The following is a 27,649-nucleotide window of genomic DNA, read 5'->3' as shown; positions in this document are numbered from 1 at the left end:
ACATTTTTAATGACACACAATTTTTAATACTATTAACCTCTTGATACACATAACTGTCAAAATATACAATGACAGCCGCTAACGAAGTAAGCGCAATGATAGAGCCAATCAGCATCACGGAAAAGAGGCCTCAATATTTCGATACAAACTGAATTCACTCAGTTGCCTTTTTTAGAGAGGATAATATCAGAGAAAATTACATCAATTAAAAATAAAAATTATGCAGTGTAGAATTTAATTCTTTTATTAATATGTTTCAATATCAAAATTATTTTATTAAATTTTATTAAACATATCAAGCAAATTATATTACACTTTACTTAATAAAATAATTTTAATATTAAAATATAATGATTAAAAAATTAAATTCTTCATGCATGATTTTTATTTTTATTTAGCGCAATTTTCTAGTATCATGTTTGTAGAAGAAATAACATTTTTTGTATAACAATTTCTTGAATGGACGCGTAAACTTGACGTTTTTATTACTTTTCTTTGAAAAAATAATAGAATTTTGTATCATTGAAAGTGTCTTCCAATCAAACATTGATAAGATGATATTTTTCTTAATTCTGTAAATTAAATATAAATTTGAAACTTGTATTATATCGCAAAAAACACGTATATATACTTATGGTAAGTATTAATAAATATCTTAAATATCCATTTCAGTTTTATTTTTAATCCAATGTCGAAGATATATAGCATTAGTGTATACGCCGGGTGAATATATTTCTGCGCAACCGTCTCCCCATGAAGTTATACCGAGCAGAATATTATCCTTGTTAACTAGCGATGCTCCAGAATCACCCTATTTGTATTTATTAATAATTATTATTAATAATGACTGATTAATATACAAGGTAATTTTAAATAAGTGCGAGAAATTTTAGGAGATTCTCTATCGAAAATTAAAGAGAGTCTTTCAATATGTACTACTATATTCTTTCCTGAGGAATTACATTCTTCCATAAGGGAAGGTGAAAATTATACCTTTAATTTTTTCAAATTTGGGACAAGTTGAAAAAATAAAATTTGATGAATATTTTTCATTAGTAAAAAAACTTATTAATCTTTTTTTTTTTAATCCTGCAGTATCGTAATAAGAGGATAAAATTAGCAATCCCTATTTAATTTTTTATTAGAATTTTTTAAAGAGTCGAAATGTGATCATCTAAAAATATGCATTTGAAAGTTTTATTTCTTTAAAAATCTTTTTATTATTTTAATTTTTTTTGTAAAATTAATTAAGTTTTGTAAAATTAATTAAGTTTTCAAGAAAAAAAGAAATAAAATACGTTCAGCACGATGCTAAATGGCATAGATTTCGAGTTACGAGAAGTTGAATTTTAAAATAAAAAAGCAAATAAAACAAAATTATAATAAATATTGAGAAAAAATGGAACAAAGATAACACAAAATTATATTGAAAATAAAAATCTAATTTTTGCCTCTTTCTTTGGAGGAGTGTAACTTCTCAATGAGGAGCATTTATATGAAAGTTTATACGAAAGACCCGCCCTTAATTTTCGACAAAGAATCATTTCCTAAAATTTGTCGCACTTATTCAGAATCACTTTGTATAATGGGAGCTATGACTTAAATTAAGTCTTACTTTACAAGAATCTTCGGCTCCATCCTGATATCCATAACATAACATTCGTGGTGTTATTACGTATCTATCTTTATAATCTTCGCAGCATAACTCTCTTTCTATTAGCGGTATTTCGATACACTGCAGAGTTTTGGGCAGAACTGGATCGATATAATCATCAATTATCTGTATATATTTTATAGAAGATTATTTTCTTTCACATACATAGAAGCGAACTTCAAAAAAAGAGAGAATACTATTTATTATTATATTATATTATATTATTATATTATATTATAATATCGATTATCTCGTTATATTAATTCCAATTTACCAAATAATATCCCCAGCCGCAAACTGCACCCCATTTTGTGAAGACATTTTCGGCGTTATCTGGTGCCAAGTCAACAGCTTTCGTAAAACTGTTGTATGTAAACGTAGGTGTTACTTTGATAACAGCAATATCATAATCATTGATCATGCTATTGTAGTTTTCATGTACAGAAAAATCAACAATATTATGAAGGACACAATTCTCGTAGAGAATGGAGGATCCACTGCATACGGTGATTTCGTTAAGAGGATCATTAACTCTGTGATATATTATATCTATTAGTAAAATAAAAAATATACGTTCTTATATGTAACCATATAATGAAAATTTAGAAATTATTATTTCTGAATCTATTATTTTACTCACGCTGTTATACAATGGGCTGCTGTTACAGCCCAATTATTGTTTATTATAGCAGCACTACATGCGTATTTACCATTCAACATCAGTGACAACTGTAAAAATAAAAAAAATTTTGTTTTAATCTTGATATAATCTTGACCAAAATTCAAAAGAAGTTACAGGTTCGAAGTTTCGACATGATATGTTTTATATATTTTAATGAAAGTTTTAAAAAGAGTCTAACTTTAATTTATTATTTTTTTAAAAAACAAAGTTGTTATCTATTTTTTATTCTGCACTACTTAATAATAAACAGCAAATAAAAATCGTTTTGTTTTCAAAATATTTTGTATTCTATCTATTTCATATACATATATTGTATTCTATCTATTTCATATATATATATATATATATATATATATATATATATATATAATTAAAATTTTATTATTATAATAAAATGTATATAATACTATGTGTATATATATATATATATAATACTATAATATTAACATTTTTATATATTAAATTATAATATAATTATATTAAATTATGATATAATATAAAAATTTATGATATGATATAAAAGTTTACTTACCATATAAGGAACTGACTCGATATTGACGTCTGAGCCACCGATGATTCTTTCAATTGAATTGCTCGAAATTGCTTTACATTGCGAATATGGTAAATTGGAAAATGTAATTCAATTTTATAGATTTAAAAAACTGTTTTTAAATAATGTGAAACTTATAACGATATAAATACTTACTCGTGAAATAAAGAAAACTTAGCATTAAGAAATGAGCATTCATATTGACGATGTAAAAGGCACTAGTAGTTTTGACCAGCGATTTGACTTGCGATTATTAGCAGAAATTATCAAAGGACAAAACGTTTATAGTCATTTGCAAAAAATAGTTTATCTATCGCTGTTCCGATTATTAAAATATTATCAATGAGAGCATATTATTTATTTCATCCTATATTACTTTATTTTAATCAAATATTATACATGTAAATATAGAGATTTATATATTTATTTATTTATTAATAAAAAAAATTATTTTATAAGATATAAAAATAAAGATATTTGCAGCAATATTATACGTAATATTATTATACCTATATATAATACCCATATTATTATATATAAGAGCCAAAACAAGTCACTTTTATCAATAAACCCTTATTCGCAAATGAGCATTAGAGAATCAAAGATATATATATATATATATATATATATATATATATATATATATATATATATATATATACATACATACATAGGGTATCCCAGATCAATGGAGACAAAACTCGTGTGCAGATACAGCGGACCAAACTTAGTCAAAAAGTCCTTTATCATTTTTTTGTATAACGCTTAATAAAAGAATTATTATTGAGTAAAGTCTGGTCAATTATCGCCGATCTTTAACTGGGCGCACGTCGGTGAGTCGCGGTGTAACAGCTGAGCTCTCTCGCACACTACTAGGCGCGAGAATTATCAACAAGCGCCCGACTAAAGATCGGCGATGATAGGCTATACTTCACTCAATAATAACTCTTTTATTAAGCGTTATAAAAAAAATAATACAAGTCTTTTCTCCTCAGTTTTATTTGCTCTACACCTGCAGATGACGGGTGATGCGATTGACTCCGAACACCCTGTACATATTATACACAAGGTGTCCCAAAAGGTAATATTACAAATATTAAATATTATATTTCGAGAGGTAATAACATTTTAAGAAAAAATATTTTATAAACAAATATTTTATTTCAAAGTTTCCGAAGATAGAACTATTTGAATGTATATTTGCAAAATTATAGATAAGAAAAGAGATCTAATGTACTGTTTTTAATTTATTGTTTGAATGACACATTTTTTACAATTTATAAATTTTCAAAAATTTCACATCAATATGTATTTATCAACTTTTGTGAAAACAGTATATAGAAGTTATATTATTATTCGGAATAATAAAACACTCATTGTTCATATGAACATTTTTGCTTAAAATGACCGATATCATTACCTTCCAAAATATTAATCTTTTCTTCTGCATATTTATTTGTTTATTTATATGTATTGTGTAAAAAATTGTGTTAATTTAACATTTTAAAATTAAAAAATACAGAAGATAGAAATTACCATTGCATTTATATGTACATAATGTATATAATATGTACATAATATATGTAATATGTACAGCCAATCAAATTTGCTTTCTGATATATTTTTTTGAATGAGTTTAGGAACGCTAAAGAAAATTGTGACTGGATAGTTATAAAATATAAGTTATATAAAATACAAATATAAATAATAAATACAATGTCCGAGTAAGTACATGTAACTTATATATAGACTAAATACTTACAACTTATATATAGAAAAATTTTTGCAAAAAAAAATAATATATTAATTATTATTAATTGCATTCAGCCGGAATAATCTTTTGATACATAACCTAATAGTAGTTAATCTACACTATAAGAATCAAAGAGTAAAAATTTAATAGAATTTTTATATTATAATGTAGATATATATTATATACATAAAATTTACAATTTATTATATTTATATTCGCCATTGATCTTATTATCGCATGTCCAGCAACCAATAACGACTAAGGAACTGTTGCGCGCGCAAATACAAATTACAATATGGCACGCAAATCATAGTTTGCAGATTTTCTTATAAATTTTTTTTTAATTTATTTCTTTTGTATAGCTAAAAAGAAGTACTATTTAATTTCATAATTTATATAGTTTTTATCTTTTTTACATTATAATCATTTTTTGTTTAATGTATGCAGTAATATAATCTTTGGAACGTACAAGTTTTTTCTTATCTATTAATTTCCAATTATATTGTTCAAATTTTTTATCAAATGGTAGTGGATCTGTTGTACAATTACATCCTTCCATAGGTCCAATAACGAGAATTAAACTTCCTTTGTAATTTTCTATATAATTACAGAATGCAGTACTGTTATTAAAATAGCAAAATAACATGGCATATCGTTTTGGTATCTGAATTTTCGGTAACTCTTTCTCAACAAAAATTATATTTTTCAAGAATTTAGGTGGAGAATATTTGCTATTCCACCAGGAACTATCCAATTCTATACCTATAATGTCTAATCCTAAAATATATCAAAAAGAAAGTAAAAGCATTGTTAAAAAAAAATATGTATTAATATACTTATTCATTTCAAAAACTTACCTGAATATTTTTGTAATAACCATTCTAGTAATCCACAACCACAACCAATACTTGCAATTCCAAATAGATTATACTTTTGTATAATATTATTCATCCAATACAAATCATCTATATCTGGTAATACCCATGATAATCTTCTGAGTTCATTAGTTGTACAAGATAAAGTAGTGATTTCTTTCCACTTTTGAGCATTATATAACGAAAAAATTTCTTCCTCGATATTATCACCACTCATTACTAAATTTACATATATTTATATAAATATTATATATATTGGGTAGTCTTAATTTAATTTAATATAGTTTTCTTCTTCACATTGAAAAAGAAAATAACACATTACTTACATGACATTATAATGCAGAATACAGAATACAGGATACAGATATGTGACAGACTATTTATATGAATGAGAGGGAATGTTCGACCATGAACTTGAGTTGTGTAATTTTTCCAATAATAGATTTGCTGCTACCTAATAGCTATAGTATAGTTCAATGTACATAATAACTCTGAATATATACATACATACATACGTTTATTCACTAGATTCTGCCGCGACGTGATATATGTAAAATAAAAATATAAGTCAACCTTTATCAAAAATCCTATTTATATTTTATCCTGATTGGTTTACACTACAGTATTACAGAAATATTTAAATTATAAATTCAATAATTAAAATATAAAATAATATTATTGTAATTCGTGAGAACGTGCACATACATCCTATATAATAAAATAATAAATTAGAGTTAATCTAAATCTTATGCTCTATTTTATCTCTTCAATCGAGATCAATATTTTGTAATGCATAATGTATATCATCTTTTGATACATTTAATAGAATCTTTTGGTGTATATTACTACCTGAATATTCATATATTAACAATCTGTAATCATCTAATTTTGTGCAAATATCAAGCGTTTGAGTAATATTGGGTGTTTCATAGCCTAAAAAAAAAAAGATAATTATAAAAAAGCAAAATTTTTTTATATCATTTTTTAGCATTAATTATCTATATACAAACCATTAAAGGAACATAAAAATTCAAATTGTTTGTAAACATTTATGAAACAAACTTCTTCAACACCGATTCGTGTAACTTCTGAGCATACGGCTTGCAAAAATACTTGTTCAAATTTCGAACAATGTCTTATTGCTTGAACCTTTGGATTTGTTATCATCTCCGACAAAGCTTCGTTTACGTCATTTATGGTTACTATAACACCGTTGCATGTTTCGGTAATTTCTGCCGCACGACGACAAATGTCCAAAGCACGGCGAGCGTCACCTGATACCGCAGATACTTTCCTAATATACATAAAAAATAAATATTATTAATAAAAAGATATTGTTAATTAAAATGTTTAATCATATTTTATTCTATTAATAACTTTTTGTAAGTAAAAAAGTAGTCTATAAACATTTAGAGCGGTTTAAAAAACTTTACTCCTTGAGATGAAGAAGAAAAAAATATCGAGGCAAAGTCATTAATCGAGAATTGAACACAAAAAAATATTTACAAATAAATAAAGACATAAAAAAATTAAATAGAAATTGAATATAATGCTTACCGTGCAATTAATTGTAAAGCTTCATTTTTGAAAATATTTACATCTTTAAGTCTAGTCAGTACTATTTCTTGCAATTGCTTATGATTGTATGGTTGAAAAGTTACTCGAGTAAGACCTAATCGTGATGTGACTCTACCCATTAAAACTCTTTCTGGAAGATCCATAGTATTTGCAATAGTAATGACTATTAATCGTGCAAAAGCTTTAGCAGGCCAATCTAATAAATTATATATCACATCTTGTCGTTTTGTACATAATAAATCAAGCTATAAAATCCAAATAAAAAAAATTGAAAATTAATGCAATTAAATAATAAATTAAATAATAAAAATAACAACATAAATTGATGCAAATTTAAAATAAAGATATAAACAATATATATATATATATATACCTCATCGACAAGTAACAATGTCATTGGTCTCTTAGCATTGCTATTGAATTTCTTTTCTAGTGCATTATATGCTTGTTCCCATGTTAAAACTTTTCCAGTTAATTGCTTTAGAATCTGAACATAAGCTTGTCTGGGATCAGATAATTTCATTCCATTAATTTCAACAAATTCAAAACTGTTTAATTTGCCCTTTTCCACCGATCTCTTTAAACATTTTATAATTTCATTTACAGTAGCAGTTTTACCTGTACCTGGGACGCCACTTATATAGATACATCTGCAATTAATATTTGTACACAATATTTTAGTCTGAATAAATAAAAATAAATGTTAAAAGATATTTATTAAAACAAACTTACCCTCCACTATTATCCATTAATTTACTTTCTAAAAATGTATAAATGTCATTAAATTGTTCTTCTCTACAAGGCAATGACTTAGGCACTGTACTGACATGTAATCTCATTCTAGCTTCTTGCAGTGGTGTAATTGGTTTAGCTAAGACTTTAGTTCTTCTTTTCACAGATGGTGTTAAAGCACTACGCTTCAGTGATGCACGTCGTGATTTTGTCTGTGAGTGTGAAATACTGATTAAACTTTTCTGTATTACTAATTAAAAAAAAAAGCATTCTTTACATCTTACTCTCTTTGTTTAGTTTTTATTAACAAATATTTTTTTATAACATTGTATATAGTCTCTATCTTGGTCTTACTTTTATCTTTCTGTATTATTGATTCATTTATGAAATACAGTAAAAATAATAAAATTATTTAAAAAAAGCCTCTCTAAATAATATCATTAATAGAATAAAAAAAAGGCCAATTAGAAACTATGTAGTAAATAATTCATAATGTGAAAACAATTTACTATATGACAAAATTGTATTGATATCAAATGTTTCAATCCACTTCGGATCCTTTTCATTCGAGGAAAAGAAATAACATAATAATTCAATCAAACAATCATATATAATTCTTTCAATATTGAAATGTCACTATACACACTTCCAATATACATAATACTCACCTCCATATTTATTAATTTCTCTCTGACAATTTCAGAAGGGCAAAATATGCAAGATTTTGCTTTTGTTATTGTGTTCTGCGTTCTTCTTCGTCTCAATAATTGTTTCAATAATACTCGTCGATATCTCAAAATCAATTTTTAAGAATCGACAGAAGAGACTAGTGATCAGCTGGCCGGCAAACATCAAACTTCTGCACACAGAACGATCTGAACGACAGAAACGCGATAATGCTTGCGCGCGGCTAAAGATGACGCGACGCGGTAGCCAATCAATTTTTTGCTCTAATGGAAAAGTTGTAAATTGATTGGCTACCGCGTCACCTTTTGCGGCAAGTTTCCACTGAGCTGCATCTCCCTTCTAATATGAAGAGAAAAAGATAAACTCTGAAGTGCTCTGAAATAGTCAACTGCTGCAGAGTTTAGCGTCAGCGTTCAACTCGGTTCAATTATAAAGAACAGATTCCGGTTATAAAGAATGGACCTAATGTCAACGAATATGATTGAAACGATTATTGAGACGAAAAAGGACGCAGAAGGCAAGAATAAAACGAAAATTTATTGTACATTCTGCCCTTCAAAAATGCTTAATGCTGGGACTGCCAGGTTAATAAATATGGAGGTTAGTATTATGTATACTGTGAACGTAGTAACATTTTAATATTGAAAGAATCATACTTCTTATTGATTATTTCTTTTATTTATTTTTTTTAATTTAGTTAAATATATTTATGTAGCTTTAATATTGTTAATTAATTTTTCAGGCCAATTGTAATCTAAAAATTGTATTGATTATTATTATATATGAATTATTATATACTCTATATATAAATTTTTTATTCGTGCAAAACATTCATTCTTGAAAACTTGCCATAAATAGATAATTTGCAATTAGATGAATAAATAATATTTTTTGCAGTTTGCGTTACCTTATATTCATAGCAAAGGAGAAGGTAAAGACAATCAATCAGAAGTTATTTCAAACTACTGGTTAGTAGAAGATATGTATACCTTCGAAAATATTGGTGTATCGCACACAGTAGATAATGTCAAGTACCTAGCTTGCGCTGATTGTGAGAAGGGACCAGTAGGATGGCATGATTTGTCTACCAAAAAATCATATATTGCATTGTGTAGAGTCAAACACGAATGAATAGAGATATATATGTTTATTTATAAAATAATTTTATAATTTTATATATGTAATGTGTATAATTTTTTATATGAGCACAAGTGTACAGAAATAATAATGTTATATAAATATCAAATAATAGTTATGTAATTATATGGGTTTTTTTTTATACAAAAGCTACTCTAGATTTTTATATCAAAATAAATTAACGTGTATCTTTTTTAAATTAGTCAAATAATTATTTTAAAGATTAAAAAAATTCCTATTTATATAAAACAACTCATAAATATGATATTACTTTATGTCAAGCTTAGAATTATTTTTATTCCATATATAATAAGGAATTGTGTCAATGTTATACAAAAGTAATAATCTAGTTAAGAATAAGAATAACAATTTGTTTATTTTAGTTGATAATGTTTTATTATGTTACAAAGAGTCAATAAATCAAATAATAAATTATTGATATATTTTAATAATCAAACTTTATTTATAATAAAATGTCATCTATACATACACATTGTGTGAATCAAGTATGTCATTACATATCACTTTCATATTAGTTCAAATATTATACATAAAGGTACAAGTGTAGTGTGTCATATATTAATATAATTAATCATAAATGGTTATTATATGGTTATTATATGGGTATACATAATGTTTATACATATATCTATTATTTGCGTGATTGACATATATGTATAATATACTTATCATATTATGTATCATATTATCTATACTTTTTTTTATAGAAAATTATTTTTACTTGAGGGAATTTGACTAACTATTATTTGTTTAATTATATCTATATGTTTTTTTTAATTTTCTTTTAATGTTAAATATTGCAAAAATAGTCACGCATTTATTTTAATTGTATTACATTGACATTTAGTAACATTACAACTTTATTTTGTTTAAAACATGTATCAGTGAAGTAAAATGCTTTACTTTTATTCACTGATGTGAACATATATGTATAATGTAATACAAATTGTTAATTAATGATAGAATAATTTTAATTACAATTATTTTTTTATCATTTTGCAATTATACTTATGATAGTAAGAGAGATTGAGAGCAGATAAAATCATAAATCCCGCGCCTGCGCGGTCTATAGCAGGGTCGCCACACTTTTATAACTCTTTTATAAATAAATAAATGACAATTTTTTAGTTTTAGTTTTTATGCATCTATTTCATAAAAAAAAGTACCAAATTTCTGTAACTAAAATATTATTGGAAAGATATAAAAATAAATTATTTTAATACAACAATGCAAAAAGAGATTAAAATACTAACAATCAATAATTTTTTATTATTCGATCATTACGTTACACTATAGATATTATTCGATGTGAGTAATTATAATTAATTGAAATTTCTCGAATCTCTGCAATTCAGCTATTATTCATTAAAAAAACGAATACATTTAATTTACAAGCTAAATAGCCATATGGAAGAACTGTGGTCACTAATAAAAGTAATAAAAAATACAATAAAAATTAATTCTTGATCACAATATAAAATAGAATTAATACAATTTATTAATAACTAAAAATAAAAGCAAGTAGATAAAAATAACTGTTCTATAGGTAGTGTTCCCGTAGGTATAATAAAGAAATGCAAATAATAGTAAAAATAAAATGTTTTAAATGATGGCACGCCATAATGCACCCTTCTTAATTATTTGCAAGATAAAAAGGGGACAAAAAATAAATCCTGCGCGTGCGCAGTAGTGCAAGCTGATATTAGCTTGCACTACTGATTAACTATTTAGCTGATTTTAGTAACATGTATTCCACTATCTATAATTATCAAAATATCAGGAAATTTATCTAATATGAATATTTTTCTAATTATTTAAATGTCTTATTTTACTTTATGTTAGTTTTTTTTTTTCAAATTATTCAAGAATGTTACAAATATTCGAATTAATTTTTTTACATTTTTTGACACGTTTTTATGAGTTTATTTTGTAAAAAGAAAAAATTAACAAATTTCTGTAATTATACATAATATTATCTTTGTATAGATAATTACTGACATCAAAGATTTGTAGAATATTGGTTCATTTATGAAGAAACTCCAAGAATATTTTATTGTTAGCTGTTTTAAATATCGAGATCTTTATTAAGAACTGCTTAGAACAAAAAAATGCATAAAACTAAAATTTTAATCTATGAAACATTTGGATCTTTTTTTTAAATCTCCATCGACAATTTTAATTCTCCGATGTATCCAGAATCGAAAATGCCGAATTTATAAAATGTGTTTTTTAAATTTCAATATATCATAAAAAGAAAAAAATATCTCCCTAAAACAAAATAAAATTCAAATTATATCGATAAATTTTGCGAAAAAGAAAAGGAAGAAAAAATTTTAGATTTCAAATTTCTATAATAATTTCTCAAGTGATATCTGCGATATTTTATTAGTAAATAAAAACATTAATTTTTTTCTTACTGACACATAAAAAGAAAGATTAGATTAGAGATGAATTATATAAATTAGAACATTTGTTATAAGAAATTGTCCTTTGAACTAATAGGCGATTAATTAAATTGAAATGAATTAATTCTAAGTCTCCAATCGTCGTAGGAATCCTATTATAGAAATACTATTTACATAAATTTGAAGTTTTTCTCATTAACTTAAATTCAAATTCAAAGAGATATAGTTAAAGACCTATCTCATTTATTTTACTTGTTTTATCTGTATAATCTTTCTATGTTCTATCTATTTTACATTTTCTTACGCATTTTTTGATGTTATCTCATTCTGCTTTACACTTTTTTATAAAGTTTTCATAAGCTTTTCGTGAACTTTTGATAAATTTTTGTAAACTCTTTTGGAGAGCTGAGAGAAATTTTGAAATTTTGCTATCATTGATACAACGATATATTATTATATTTACAATTGTATTTATACAAAATATCTACAATATTTCGCTATAAATTATGTATATTTGCATTTAAAAAATTTCGCGATATAATTTAACTTTGTAGCTGCGATGCGTTTTAAATCAAAATCATTTCCTGTATATATATATATATATATATATATATATATATATATATATATATATGCATATATACTATCACATTGTACTATTTTTACATAAAACAGACACACAGTTCATAAATTAGTGGTTAACGAAATTCTGAATAAAAAAATGAAACTATCTTCTTATAGAACATATTTATTCTTAAGAATAATAATTTCCATTATATTTATAATTGACAGAACGCGGAGTACGTGTTTTGCACAACGTATCAATATTAATTCGCTTTCTCTCTCTCTCTCTTTCAATGCGATGTATATTCTATAACATTAAACTCTAGATAGCGAGTATCGTGAGTATGACAACTTCTGTATAAGATACAAGATGGATTGGGAAACATAATTTCAATAATTCTACAATTGAGAAATAGTTCCTGCCATAATAAAATAAAATTAAAAATGTAGACAATTTTTTTTGTATGAAGCTTAACTTAGAAAAACTCTATTTTGTAATTTAGAAAATTAATAATATTTTTGGAATTTATCTAAACGAATAATTCCTAATAATATTTTATCGTATAAATCATAAAAAATTCACATCTCAAGATTATTAACACAAATATAAAATTACAGCGTTCTGTTTAATAAAACGATTAAGTTACCGAATATATATATGTGTAAAATATAGATAAATTTTATTTTTTAACAGAACAAAAAATAATTAACATGTTATCAATTTTCCAAATTTTAAAATCACTTTTTTTTTAAATAAAGCCTTGTAGAAAAAAAAAACATTTGCTTATTATACATTTTTAACATACTTTTGCACAAGAAATTACCTCCTTTTTAGTTGTATTCTATTTTCCATAACAATCCATTCTGTATATTAATATACAAAATGAACTAGATATGTACACACATGATGAAACTTAATGCATATATACATAGCACAACGATTAAATTATAACACATCCCGTAATATATACATTAGTCTAAAGCTGTACAATAAAAATACGACGTTATATTTTCTATAATATTTAGGACATTCGTAGAAAAACGTAATCATGATTTTAGCTTCCAAACACTTTTGATATTGTCTTCGATGTGTTATATTAGCTTATGACTATTATGTTCTACAAAAACACGACTTAGAAATCAGTGGTATCTTGTAAAATCTGATTCAATATATGCAAAAATTAGCAATTCCTATTATTTAGCATTTTACTATTGATAAATAATCGAATAATTTATAAAAATCTCTAAGTTCAATATATACTCAATAAAATGAAATATTTGAATATCGCCATTATCTGCATAATTTTTTTATACTTTGTTTTCACCAAGGTGCCCTTATTTTTACTATGTCTTTATTATACATATATATATATGGAAATAATTATATAATATATGAGAACAATTCTCCATATTTGTCAAATTTCTGATAATTACATTATCATTGATATTACATTATCATGACATTCTATGACATAATTTTGATAAATCTCTTATGAAATATTAACTTTATGGTAACAGTGGGACCAGCACCGTCAAATTGTAATACAAGCATAAAATACAGAAGGCTTTTGATAGAAAAATTTTAAACTGCAAAAAATATATTTTTTTACAAAAAAGGATTCAATTTGTTTCATCCGACATGATATAACTTGGAGTTAAAATTATATAACATTCATATGGCATATATTATATGTTTCGAAATGACACATATTAATTAAATTGTTACTAAACTTAAACTTTTAGCACAATTTATGAAAATATTTTGTCACTATATATATATATATATATATATATATATATATATATATATATAATTATTTAAAATTATTACTTTCATGCACAAACACATATATACAATACTAAAATAATACTTGTATTTAATATAAGAATGCCTTTAAAAAAAAAATATTTTATACAATTTTGCGTTCTCTAATTCAAATGAGTGCATGGTGAAATTTGCATACAAAAGGCAAAAAGAATATTTACACGCGCGGACATAAGCATATACGTGTTATTTTTTTGTTTATTGTAAATTCATGTAATGTTATATTATGCAAGCGCAGATGCCGGTAGGGAACTATGCTTAGGTTTTGTCTTATTTAAGAAAACCTTGATACATCCATTGAAATCGGCACTCACAAGAACATGCCCTCCACAGCCTTTAGTGCGTTGTTCAACGACAGGATCAACGGGGACACCTATGTTAGAACTATCTATGCTTTTTGCTTCCTCTTTGCTCTCCCATTGTTCTCTCGCCTCAATTTGCTTAATAATACTATCTGGATTCGGCGCAAATACGGCACATGTTACTACAGCATTGTGAGCCTTTATACCTTCCCAGAAATCATTACGATCTCTGCGAACGCTGGAAAACTTGGAATAATCATGATGAGTTTTCCAAATATAAATGCATTGATTTTCAGAACCACTAACTATGTATTGTCCATCTGGACTAAAACTTGCTTTAATTTGACTACTAACATTAACATATCCTTTATATTTGCAAGATAAGTTTAAATCTCTCAAATCGTATAAACGAATACGACTATCGTTCGATGTAACTAAGATTTTGTCTTCTCCTGGCATAGGTTCGATTCCACTAATCTTGCGACCGGTAGAATTTTTACCTCTTGTCGATCGTACGTGTATTTGCGTGTGATATTTCAATTGATCCGTATTGTAAAATATGCATCTACCATCATATGATCCTACAACTGCAAATTTTCCGTTTTGACAAAAGTTCGCCGCGGTAATTAATTTCGTTTGTCCGTCTACTTCGTTCCATACGGCGACTTTTTTATCTGGAATATTCCACAAGCGTAATTTGCCATCTAGTGATCCTGAGAGAAAGTATCGATCGTCCCGTGGATGGAATACTATAGCAGTGACAAAATCAATATGCTGAAAACAGCATAAGCATTCCTTGCGAGATATATGCCAAAGTCGCACAGTCTTATCCATCGATGAGGATAAAACAAAATAGTTTTTAGACCATGAAACATCAAGTAGATCCGAGGTATGACCAGTGTATGTACAAAACGGCTTTGGCATGAACGGGCTTTTCGTTCCTTCAATCTCGCTGAAAGCACTAGCCACAATGTTAGGATCTTCCATAGATTGCTGCGAAACTAACGATTCCTGCGAAGGAGTAGGACTGACCTTTTCCGCATTATATTTTGTTCGCATATCCTGAAAATATGTGAAAGCATCTCGTAAAACCCAAATTCTCAAAACCCGATCTTGTCCCGCAGTGGCTAACAGTCGACCGCAAGCGGAAAACTTCATGCACCAGACAGGTCCTACATGTTCTCCGCTAAGATCTTGAACATGCTGCAGACAACTGAATTCGTATGGACCTTTGTGGCTATTTGACGCCTTTAACTTTATGTATTGTTGTTCACCAGGATAAACTTCATCCACTATGTCCATAACGTCTTCTTTGTGTCGCGCATGCGATACTTCTTGCGCGATGGATTTGGCTTTATTCATAGTCTTTTTTACAGTGGAACCTAAAAATCGTTTCAACTTTTGCGTCCGCTTACGAACTCTATCTACGGACACATCTTCGTCTGGAGGTATACTAGATATTTTACTATCTACGCTTTCCTCATCACTCTCTTTTTCTTTCTCAAGACTAGAATTGCTTATATATTTAGACTTAGTGAGTCTCATAATGTGTAATGATAAAGGATTAATACACTGCGGTAATTTATCTTCTGCTATACTCAATGGCACCTGTTCTCCTGTATCTAAATTTGTTACAGGCACTTGTTCCAAAATTTCCTGTAAGAACAGATAATATTTTTTATTTCATTAATATTCTTAATATAGAATATTTGCGCTTAAAATAATTTATTGATGCGATCGATTATTGATGAACGAACCATATCGGTAAGACGCTTGCCGGAATCTGTCCTAGTTCTCACAAACATATTCAACTGCTTGACCATATCTTGGTCACCAGCGGATTTACGCCTTTCTCTGGAAATTTGTGGACTCATACTTGATAACCTGTGCGGGCCCAAAGAATAACGGCCAATACTGTTGCTCGATACTGATCCTAATGGACTATTAGATTTTTCGCTTGCTCGACTAAGCAATTCTGCTTTCATTCTTGCCACCCTTTCCAATTCCTCAGAAGATGGCCCCTCTGCTTTCAATTTATCCTCATCCTAATAAATAATGTATAATAAATACTGGTTATAAAATATCGCATATATAAAATATAATAAATAAATATATAATAAATGAGTAAATATATATAATGAATAAATATATATAAAGATTAAATTTTATAAAAAATTATTTTTCAAGATTTGCAAAATATTTACCTGCGGCTTAACAACATACTGTCCTTTTGTCGCAGATCGGATATCAAGAGAGTGCTCAAATTCTCTAGTAATTGATTCTATAGTACTAGCTGGACTTGGGAGCGGCGATGCGGGCACAAGCGTTTCTGCAGAAGGCTGAAATTAATTATATTATTTAGTCATTATAAATAAATCACATCTCCATTAATTATTAACCCATATTAATAAAAAAATAATGGTGAAAAATCTTACAGCAAGATCAGTAGGTGTATAAGCTTTTGTTTTCTTTTTACGACGTGGCGGAGCAACGGGTACACCAGAAATCGCAACATCTTCTGTCAGTTTTCCATTATTCTTTGTACTCGCGATGACATCAGGTTCTTGAAGCATAACAGTCTTGTCACTTTGCGAGTGAGAAGCATAATTGGATCGGCCATTAATAGAGGATTCCTGTAGGATATCCCCTGATAATGTATGGACACTGGAAGATTGGGACACCTTACCAGAGGTTGCGTCCTCATCTTTGCTTGGAATACTAGCAATAGAGGATATTTGACTTTCACGAGTAAGGGCGGCAGAAGGAGGGCACTGGGATATAGCAGGTATAAGTACACCAGAAGTATTATCTGTGACTCCTGCCAGAATTCGACCGACTCGTCCTAAAGAAGTCATACTTTGTAAACTGAGAGTGTCGTGTTCTATGATTCTAAATGGATGGGTTGTTTTTGAAGGGGTGGGGTAAACACCCTCGATGGAAGATGTCTGACTATCTGGAGGTGAATTAGTAATCGGAATATCGTCGTCTTCTGTTTGCATACGTTGTCGAAGTTCGCGAAACCGTTTCCTTCCAACAATTTTATCTGTAGTTGAATCTGCGCCATCTTCAATCTAAAATATTTTAGATATTAAAGTTTGTTTTTTTCTTTAAAAAAATTGTGTTTTAGATACAGGATAAAGATAAATAAAACATCATAAAGTTGTATAAGATACAACAAGATATAACTTTATAAAGTATTAAATGTGATATAATTTTCCTGTTTCTCAACTGGAAAATTCAAGCTATGTGATATATATATTGTATCTCATATGCAATATACAATTGTATATGTGTATATAAAAAACACATATTTATTGTATATATACAAAATTTACAATATATACTTACAAGTTTATCTTTATTTTGCTCGCTATCTGCAGATGTACAACTTTTTGTATCAATAGTTGATTTAGGTATAGCAGGCTTTGCAAAAACATGGTCATCGTCCTGTTTGCAAGTTTCTAATACTTTATCAGCTTCGACACTGCTGGTACACTCGCGTACTTTAATTTTCCTACAAAAAAAAATTTAATATAATTAATATTATCTTATATATTTATTCATATATGTATGTCTACATATATATTTTACATAATATAACAAAATTTTTATTTCTTTTGATGACAACTCCATGTAACTAAAGTCTAATTAGATCTAAATAGGGGATATATAAAATAATATAATATATGTAAATAGTTTTACATAAAATACAGATTTATGAATATTTCTACAATGCAATATGCACAAAATGATTACAAAAATTGCTAAAGCAAATTAAAATATCCTGATTAGTATGCATACTACATTAAGTATATAAATAAAAAATGTATTAAAACTATGATACACATCTTTGGTGCAACAAATCATAGTATGATGGACTATTCTCAAAATCATTCTTGGATAATCACGGTTAAGAACGATATTATTGTATAATCCATGAAACTGCAAATACTCGCGATGAAATTATTTACACGCACCATATATACGAGATGTGCACCCATTCATTTACGATGTCGTAATACTATCACGCAATGGAGAATCACGCGAATGAAAAATTACCGTGACGCACGATGAAACGAATCGTCCTCAGCGTCGAAGAACTCCTCGGAATCGCTGCTACCTGACATTGTGGTATTGCACTAGATGATCCGCGAGGACACTCGTCCTCGCATCAATAGATTCGCTGATACACGTCACGCACGTCGCTGGATCGCGAACAAAATGACTGATGTTGAACAAAAACGATTATGCGAATGCAAACTATATGGAATCATTATTTCAACTCGTAGCAACGATTACACCACGTTATAACAGAGACCGATGAACGTCCGCGCACGTCCGCGAGTGCCCGCAAAACAGTGCAAAACAGCACGCACCAATCAGTTCCAGAGAAAGAGAGATAGAGTGAGGGAAGGAAAGAAGAGAGAAGGGATGGAGAAGGATGAAGAGCGATGAAGGGGAAAGGAGAAGGAAGGAAAGTGACGGAGAAGGGAGGGAAAAAGAGACGAATGGAATGGAAAGAGAGAAAGAGAGTGGAAAGGAGAGAGAGAACTCTATACATAGATAATATAAAAATAATATAATATGCATAGATGGGACCTTTTCTGTGATAGGGTCCTGTTTGATCACGTGATTGATTAGAACCATTCATATTGATCAGTGCCTAGGATTACTAGCAACAGCTGACCAATTAAATGGCGTTTTTGAATAGACGGATTGATCTAATCCGGATCAATTAATCATTATATTTTACTATGAATTCAAGTCTTTTATTGGCTTTGATTGACCAATAAGAACCTTTTTCAGCTTGCCAATAAGCATTGTGTCCAACAATACATTCATCACAACTAGAATTCCTAGATTCCAGTCGAAACTTCGGAAAATGGAGTCTTGAAGAAATAACGGAGTAGGTGTCATCAACACGCGTATGGTCAGCCGACCATAGCCTGTGCTAATGCGCATGCTTGAAAATATCATGCTCGCTGACTGATATATTTACGATAAATTGGGCGAGCGGTACAAACGCAAATATGGGTCGCAAGATACCGGCGAAGAAACACCGAGGCGTCAAGGATCCCGAGAAACAGCGTGCCAAGCGCTTAGCGGAGTGAGTGTATATCAGCAAAGTTACAGATTAAACAATGTAATATGAAACGTGCACCACTTGACGCTATTTTCGTTGCGAAGCGCAAGATTCTTCGTCCTGATTGGTCCATCAAACGCTTCGAAGCAAAAGTAGCGTCAAACGGAGCGCATCCATGGACGATAATTCTTAGCCAGCAACGTGTTTTAGGTTAGAGTCGCGCACGAATGCGGCACCAAAGGATACGGATGAGCAGGCGATCCCGAAGAGTCTCGAACGCGTAATCAAATTAAAGGAAGCTGCAAAACATAATAATGGCATTCTGAAAAGAAAGCGAAGAAAGAAGAACGCGCTCATTTGCGTAGGTCAGCAACAAAAACCTAAACTAGGTTCACATCCAAAAGCAAAACCAGAGAAAATTGTGCCGGTGTTTCAGCAGCGACCAGATGAATCTGGTGAAATATTTTTGCACAGAGTTTCCAGAGACACATATGCCTTTCTCAAGGAGACTGCATTTGAGAAGAAGTACGGTGTTCAGATTGAGCGGAACTCTGAAACTGGTCAAATCCAGGGTCTAACAAAGTGCAAACGCGAAAAAGACGATGTAGAAATGTTGCGAGCTAAACACAAAAACATTAAGAAAAAAAGGAAAACAACTGAGAGTCCTTTAACCAAGAGCGAGAAACGAAAGCTGAAGTTGCAGTTGAAGAAAGAAAAGAAAGTAAAAGATTCTGATGAATTCGAGAATTTGCAAGACAAGGTTGCCTTTAATGAAGTAGTTCATGAACCTCCAAAGTTGAATATCAAATCGAAGAAAATTAATGAAGAGAGAAAACCGAAGAATTTGTTACTGAATTCACTATTGGAAAATTCTAAGCTTTCTCCCATTTCCAAAGTGATTGATCGGTCTGGAAAGAGAAAAAACTTACCTGTGATAGAGAGAAGAAAACTGGAGAAACAACAAAGCGAAGCTATTGCTGCCTACAGACAACTGAAATCCCAGCGATTGGCTAATACAAGCTGCTAGGGTATGTTTAAAATTTATAAAGACAATAAATTGTTTCAATAAAGAATTTATATTTGTTTTCTTTTTCTTAATTCAGTTTTCTTATTTTTTTTATCCATTACACATAGAGATCGGATGTCAAAATTCTTATAATATAACTTGTAATTTTTTCAAGTTAGAGAATTATGATAGGATCTTTGCTAGAAAAATGTAATCAAATAATGATTTTCAATTGCAACATTTAGATTCTTGTTTTAACCTGTGGTCCAGACAAAAGGTTCAAGTCTCTCTTCTATCGGCAACAGATTATTGAGTGTCTCTAAACTCTCGAGAGTTTGATTAAGAAGCGAGTGGCATCTGGTGAGTTGGCGGCTGAGTTCATGTATCTTGTTCAACTGCTCGGCGAATCTAGCGAATTTCTTCTGCCGATCGATAGCAAAATTCAACGTCTTAGCGAATTCCGCTTCTATATTAGTGCACAGAGCGACTTGTTCCGCGGCTATTGTCTGCGCGTTCGTATTAAGATGATGTTGATAACGCGCGCACAGGTTGAATAGGCCGACAGGATCAAGTCTCTCCAGGACTTCTGGATCGCGCACACCCGGCGGTAGGTTCAACGTGCCGCGCATAATTGGCAGAAACATCGGAATACTCTGCAATCTTACTAAATCAGGATCCTTGTCCGCTGTAGGATCTGCTTGAGCTGGCTTCACTACCACAATGTTATGAATCTTATTATCCGACATATTAGCCTTTGTGTGTCTGATAGAGGGATAGAACAAAATTAATTGATAAAATATCATATTAATTGATGCATATATAAGATGAAGTATTCCTAAAATTTTAATTTTATGGGACATTAATAAAATAAATTTAGTCTAGTAATAAAGTTTTAATTACATATTATGTTTGCACATATGTTAAAGGGGGATAACTTTTCTTACATATATAAAAAATAAAATTATGAGAATATTATTTGGTAGGATTAAATTTATTGTTTTTTTAATTATATATTTTATCGAAAATTTTTAAGAATTACTGCAAACTGACATTTGATAACTTGATGTACCTGTGATTTATAGCGCCCAAACTATTTTTTCGCCTCGAAATCTCTCCAGCTCCAATACTCTTTCCTCTGTAAAGCTGTGACTGCTTGTTAGTCATCTTTGGCGAATCTCCGATAGGTCGATTCACTGTATAAGAAATATATGGAAGATCGGAATCAGAACAAATACTGGCGCCAGGACTGGTGCATCTCGGTGGGGTATCTTCTGGCATTCTTTCGCGATTTGGAACACTTTTGCCACGTCTAAGCTGATTAGTTCTCGCTCTTCCACTATTAGTACCTTGGTTACCACTTTGAGAGCTTTGTTCAGATCCCATTTTGACGTTTCTTGCAATTTATCAAAATCAAGAGACTAGAAGTGTCTGTATTACAAAATTCAGCCAAATCAAAATATATTTAACATAGTTCATGATATATTTAATTCCTTAATCATCTTCATGAATTGCTAAGCATATAATGAATTTCACAAGTTGCGATGGAATCTGTCAAGCCACGAAAACTAGAAAAAGTTATATAAAATCATATTTCAGCAAAGTATCAGTACATATTTCATATATTTCACAGCATATTCTCACTATTTTCGCAATTTTTATGAAATGCTTGACAGTATTTTTGTTGTTATTTATATCTTATTATATACTGTCATAATTGTGTCAATATAATCGATACTTTATTTCGCATTTCCAGTTCTATAAAGTATCTTATCTATAGCACAAAATTTATTACACTAGGAGGTTATTGTATAGTACATTATTGCACAACATGAGAATATCCATCATCTTATTTACATATTTACTTCGCTATTTAATATTTTTATTTATTTTATATTTTATTAATTTTTTTATATTTTTTTATATACACATATGTTGTTTATAAATATTTTATTTTATTGTGCTTGGAAATTATTTCACAATTATTTATATCTGATACTTTATATTCGATTTTCGTCTGCTAACTTTCTGTCAATCTATGTTAATCATTAATTATATAGAATATAGTTAAGAATATTCATTCAAAAAAATTGATACGTGATAATTGCGCCATCTTGCATCGTATGAACGATGTAGAAAATAGGGACTGGACAGAAAATACTTGACTGTGATTGGCAATTTGCTTACCCTAGAGATTTTATGTACAGAACACGACGACGCTTGCGCATGACAAAAGGCGATGCGGTAACCAATCAATTAATTGCTTTTCCGTAAAAGCACAATAAAAAGTATAAATGTAATATAAAAAAATATAAATAAAATATAAAATGCCAATAATGAAGCAATAAAGAACGAATCTAATATCGATACTCAGCACATTGCTCGGCAAAAAATCATTGCAGACGAAAAATTAAAAAAACATTTTGAACCGCTATAACAAAATATTAAATGACAAAAATCGTAAATATTATATATATAGAAGATTAATAATTATTACAGAAAAAGATATCATATTTCTATATATACGGAGTTTGTGTGCCACTATATATATACATGTTACAAGAAAAGGAGCGGGAAAAAAAATAATATTCTTTATGTAAATTCTCAATAAAAATGATGTTTTACGTTTATAATAAAATATATATAATTGAGTTGTACATTACAATTATTTGCATCTGAAAAAATTTTATTTAGACTATATCAATGCAAAATTTTAACAGTTCTATAAAATATTTAGAATTTAAGTTTTATTTTAATATATGTTCAAAAAATGATTTTATATATAGACATATATTTCCAATATTATACAAATTTTATTTATAAAATTCTATGAATAAAATTGTTTGAATGTTTTTTTTAAATTCCTTTTTCCTCGTTTTACAATATTTTATTATTGTATATGACATTGAATTTGACACTGAAAATACATAAAACTTTTATGACACTTTTTATGCAAAGGCTGCTTGATAATATTTCAAAAATAAATATACTTTAACGATATATAATGATAAGAACGATCATTACTTCTTATGTAGATAAAACATTTTAGACCATTTTTTTTTATTTATATGAAGTGTGTATTTATGTATTAAGGAATAAAATAAGACATTTCTGTGCTAAATCGACTATAAAGTACAAAATAAATATTAAAACTTAAACTCAAAATTCAGAAAATGTATTTTTTATTATTATTAAAAATTTTTTTAAAATATTAAAATATATTAATTATAAATTTAAGTAAATTTAAATATTTTTTTAATTTTACATACATCACATTTTACGTACACACATATACAGGGTGTCCGAAAATTTGCGTAACACCCTTTAAGGAAAGGTAGAGGGTGTTATTCTGAACAGAAAAGTCCTACATCATTTTTTTCTATAACGCTTAATAAAAGAGTTATTATTGAGTGTCGGTGAGCCGTCGTACATGAGCGCTCACGCACACTACCAGGCGCGCGGCTCATCGACCGTACGTTCAGCTAAAGATCGGCGATGATAGGCTAGACTTCACTCAATAATAATTCTTTTATTAAGCATTATAGAAAAAAAATGGTACAGGACTTTGCTGTTCAGAATCACCCTCTACCTTTCCTTAAAGTGTTACGCGAATTTTCGGACATCCTGTATATGTAAAATTTTAGTATAAATATGTATTGTATGTGTTGCATTTTACATAAGAATAATTAACTGATACCATCCATCTGAATTTAAAAACTATTTGTAAATATAAGTATATATTATGTATGTATTTCATTTTACATAACATTAAATTAACTGATATCATCCATCTAAATGTAGAAACTACATATAGAAGATAAGTTGAAATATTTGATGCAACGAGACAATAGTGTGAAGTCACGAGAGAGTTGATCTGCCAAGTAAATAGTCAAACGACCGAATTTCACCGCAAAGTATTCGCGCGCACTTTTCTGCATATAAATGTATGATCGAAAAATTTTCTATTTTTGTGGTACATCTAAAATATCGTAAAATCACGAAAATAAAGGAAACCAAATTTACAAGAAAACATAGTTCACACCAAAAAATACATACAAATTTTCTATTATGTATCTATAATTATAAAGAAATAAACTGCGCTAACAAATAACTTTTTTGCCATCAATATTGAAATACTATAAATATTTCTTTCTAGATTTATTACAAATTATTATATTTATATTTATCTTAAATTTACATGCACATACGTTTATATATGTATATATATATATATATATATATATATATATATATATATATATTATTTAGTTTTAATTAATAATATAAAAACATTATAAAACAATATAAAAAAAAAATATTTAAGACATCGTGTAAAAAAAAAAAAATTTTTTACAATTATTTATTTCAGCTCAATTATCTCTCTCTCTCTCTCTCTCTCTCTCTCTCTCTCTTTCGTTTATTAACACAAAATATGTAATATTGTTTCAATAAAATTTTCCATCCGCTTTGCATTTGTATTTTTCATTTATGCTTTTATCGCTGATAAATATTTTATTGATGATTTATGATACTCTTTCAGGAATATAGAGATATGCGAAAAAAAATATTTGCGAAAGATAAATTTACGTAAATCGCGCTGCATTAAAGCGAAACGAAATGTGCAGACACGCATTTTGTTTATACATTTGTTCGAAAATTATTTTCACATTGATATGTGAAACCTGCTACACTTGAAAAAATACTTGTTTTAGAAAGTTTGTATTGAAATATTATTTTAACGAATATTTTATGTACATTACGGGGCGATTAATTAACAAAGTTGCTATAAAATGTTACGTAAAATATTATGCAAATTCTCATTAGTTCGAGAATCGTAAAATATCTGCATATTTTTCGTGAAATTATGTTTATTTTTATCATTATATATTATTTATCATGATATTTATTTAGAACACGCGCGAGCACATACATACATACATATATATATATATATATATATATATATATATATATATATATATAAAATTTATCTATTATGTAATAAAATAATATAATAACTTAATAAAATAATTATTATTTATTTGTAATTTATATCTTTTGTACAAATCATTTTATTTGCATATTTTATATATATTATCAAACTTTTATATTTATATATTTATATTTATATATTTGTTATTTTCTCAAAGATCTTTATTATATATTATTTTATATATAATATAATATAATATTATATTTTATTTCATTATTTATTTATTTTAATAGTTATATGTATAGTTATACTGTGTTATAGTGATAAATTTAAAAATAATTTTATTCCCTAGTTGTATAAAGCGAGAAATAAACCAAATGAAATTGAGGATTGCGATTTACTCGACATATACATATATATATATATCTATATATATATATATATATATATATATATATATATATATATATATATATATCTCGATTCGCTATACTCGAATCGCATATCTCGGGTGTCGCGAAAAGGTTGAGTGTCGCATAGTGCCTTTACATCTTTTTTTTTTTTTTGATGACAACAGAGGCCATTTTCTGTTAAAGTTTCGCGCGTCAGGATACGAGCAATTTGATTTTAATGTTTTTATACTCGTTTTTATACTCGTTTGATCATTTGATTTTTATCTTAGAATTGCGCCTTCAAGGGATACGACCGGACGAGCCCTTAATTCCATTCTACTTTCAAGTCATCTTTTAATAATTTATGCCGAGGATGTGATATACATTGAAGATATCTTGTCTTAATTATCTTGTCCTTAGTTGTTTATTTAAACTATTTTTTATTTATTTAATATAGTTATGTAACATATACGCTCACAAATATATATTGTAAAATATACTTATATATATTTAAATTCTTTTTAAATTATTTCTAGAAAAATGAAATACTTATATATATATATATATATATATATATATATATATATATATATATATATATGGTGAGTAAAAACAATTAAAATAAACAATTAAAATATCTGTATATATTTAGTTTAATTAAATGTAGAAAAAGTTACATGTTATTAGAATTTTCCTTTCAACTTGTTGTAATTTGGAAAGCCAAACACATTTGGCAAAAACTCAACCATTTGTAAAATAAATGCATTTTAATGTATGTACTATATAAATTGTACAATGTACATTATTATGTAACATATACATATATTAATGTATATATTATATAATACATATGTACATTATATCGGAAAATATTCGATGATATTTTATATATATAATAAGAGATATATTGCATATAAAAATTAATAGAATGTGAATATATAATATACACATTTTATTTTGTAACGATTTAACAAATTTTGTCGCTGCCATCGAATGTATTTAAAAGGCAAAGTAATTGGATTAGACGAGAAATGTATTGCATATATAATACTTTTTTATGAGCTAAATAAAGAAAAATGATTTCTTTAATAAGCTATTTCTTTTTTAACTTTCTTTTAAATTGAAACAAAATAAAATTAAAAAACAATGTATACGATATCTTTAATAATTTCTTAGAAAATTGCATGTAACAAAGTTAATGAAACACTCTGTATATAAGTATATAAATTTTTAAATATGTATATTACATTTAATAAAAAAGATCAATTTTTCAATGAATTATCATCTCCTTAATCGAGCGTAGAATATGATTATGAATTTATTATATTACATTATGTACCGGTATATATGTATATACCGGGGGTAGTGCGTGTACTATGAGGGTGATATGGGTGATGGGCGAGATGCGCGTTACGCGCATGCGTAGAATGTGGTGGGAGACACGCGCGCGGACCGCGATGACGGAGCAATGCG

The 27,649-nt window shown here is 27.9% G+C and overlaps 7 protein-coding genes across 9 annotated transcripts; 2 read left to right on the top strand and 5 right to left on the bottom strand.

The window, feature by feature from the left end:
* Window positions 1-419: 419 nt before the first annotated feature.
* Window positions 420-3,167, bottom strand: LOC126850700 (hypodermin-B-like). Its single transcript, XM_050593955.1, has 6 exons — window positions 3,043-3,167; window positions 2,869-2,939; window positions 2,295-2,383; window positions 1,929-2,187; window positions 1,616-1,780; window positions 420-811 (listed from the first exon to the last, which is right to left on the bottom strand). Exons 1-6 carry the CDS (start codon window positions 3,083-3,085, stop codon window positions 656-658), a joined length of 783 nt encoding a protein of 260 aa, XP_050449912.1. The 5' UTR covers window positions 3,086-3,167; the 3' UTR covers window positions 420-655.
* A 1,614-nt stretch (window positions 3,168-4,781) lies between these two features.
* On the bottom strand, window positions 4,782-5,976 carry LOC126850702 (uncharacterized). 2 transcript variants are annotated; one of them, XM_050593959.1, is made up of 4 exons: window positions 5,841-5,976; window positions 5,497-5,733; window positions 5,109-5,416; window positions 4,782-5,001 (listed from the first exon to the last, which is right to left on the bottom strand). In XM_050593959.1, the coding sequence occupies exons 1-4, from the start codon at window positions 5,845-5,847 to the stop codon at window positions 4,966-4,968; spliced, it is 588 nt and encodes a 195-aa protein (XP_050449916.1). In that variant the 5' UTR covers window positions 5,848-5,976; the 3' UTR covers window positions 4,782-4,965. The 2 variants fall into 2 exon arrangements, with proteins under 2 accessions (XP_050449916.1, XP_050449915.1); XM_050593958.1 differs by having other exon boundaries at window positions 4,782-5,416.
* A 112-nt stretch (window positions 5,977-6,088) lies between these two features.
* Window positions 6,089-8,690, bottom strand: LOC126850689 (origin recognition complex subunit 1-like). The gene is made up of 6 exons (XM_050593937.1): window positions 8,493-8,690; window positions 7,825-8,036; window positions 7,466-7,742; window positions 7,072-7,337; window positions 6,525-6,808; window positions 6,089-6,447 (listed from the first exon to the last, which is right to left on the bottom strand). Exons 1-6 carry the CDS (start codon window positions 8,496-8,498, stop codon window positions 6,281-6,283), a joined length of 1,212 nt encoding a protein of 403 aa, XP_050449894.1. The 5' UTR covers window positions 8,499-8,690; the 3' UTR covers window positions 6,089-6,280.
* A 187-nt stretch (window positions 8,691-8,877) lies between these two features.
* On the top strand, window positions 8,878-10,105 carry LOC126850708 (guanine nucleotide exchange factor MSS4 homolog). The gene is made up of 2 exons (XM_050593966.1): window positions 8,878-9,111; window positions 9,409-10,105. The coding sequence occupies exons 1-2, from the start codon at window positions 8,968-8,970 to the stop codon at window positions 9,640-9,642; spliced, it is 378 nt and encodes a 125-aa protein (XP_050449923.1). The 5' UTR covers window positions 8,878-8,967; the 3' UTR covers window positions 9,643-10,105.
* Window positions 10,106-14,418: 4,313 nt separating this feature from the next.
* LOC126850672 (WD repeat-containing protein 44) lies at window positions 14,419-19,168 on the bottom strand. Its single transcript, XM_050593904.1, has 6 exons — window positions 18,825-19,168; window positions 18,114-18,279; window positions 17,201-17,836; window positions 16,970-17,104; window positions 16,523-16,810; window positions 14,419-16,421 (listed from the first exon to the last, which is right to left on the bottom strand). The coding sequence occupies exons 1-6, from the start codon at window positions 18,890-18,892 to the stop codon at window positions 14,688-14,690; spliced, it is 3,027 nt and encodes a 1,008-aa protein (XP_050449861.1). The 5' UTR covers window positions 18,893-19,168; the 3' UTR covers window positions 14,419-14,687.
* A 469-nt stretch (window positions 19,169-19,637) lies between these two features.
* LOC126850696 (uncharacterized) lies at window positions 19,638-20,946 on the top strand. Its single transcript, XM_050593943.1, has 2 exons — window positions 19,638-19,872; window positions 20,059-20,946. Exons 1-2 carry the CDS (start codon window positions 19,796-19,798, stop codon window positions 20,873-20,875), a joined length of 894 nt encoding a protein of 297 aa, XP_050449900.1. The 5' UTR covers window positions 19,638-19,795; the 3' UTR covers window positions 20,876-20,946.
* A 33-nt stretch (window positions 20,947-20,979) lies between these two features.
* Window positions 20,980-22,862, bottom strand: LOC126850697 (BLOC-1-related complex subunit 5). 2 transcript variants are annotated; one of them, XM_050593945.1, is made up of 3 exons: window positions 22,496-22,862; window positions 21,924-22,419; window positions 20,980-21,616 (listed from the first exon to the last, which is right to left on the bottom strand). In XM_050593945.1, the coding sequence occupies exons 2-3, from the start codon at window positions 22,235-22,237 to the stop codon at window positions 21,109-21,111; spliced, it is 822 nt and encodes a 273-aa protein (XP_050449902.1). In that variant the 5' UTR covers window positions 22,238-22,419; window positions 22,496-22,862; the 3' UTR covers window positions 20,980-21,108. The 2 variants fall into 2 exon arrangements, with proteins under 2 accessions (XP_050449902.1, XP_050449901.1); XM_050593944.1 differs by having other exon boundaries at window positions 21,924-22,862.
* Between the last annotated feature and the right edge of the window lie 4,787 nt (window positions 22,863-27,649).

Source organism: Cataglyphis hispanica, chromosome 6, assembly GCF_021464435.1.
Source record: "Cataglyphis hispanica isolate Lineage 1 chromosome 6, ULB_Chis1_1.0, whole genome shotgun sequence".
NCBI lineage: Eukaryota > Metazoa > Arthropoda > Insecta > Hymenoptera > Formicidae > Cataglyphis > Cataglyphis hispanica.
Note: the sequence above shows the minus strand (reverse complement) of the source record. Positions and strands in the feature narration are given on the sequence as shown.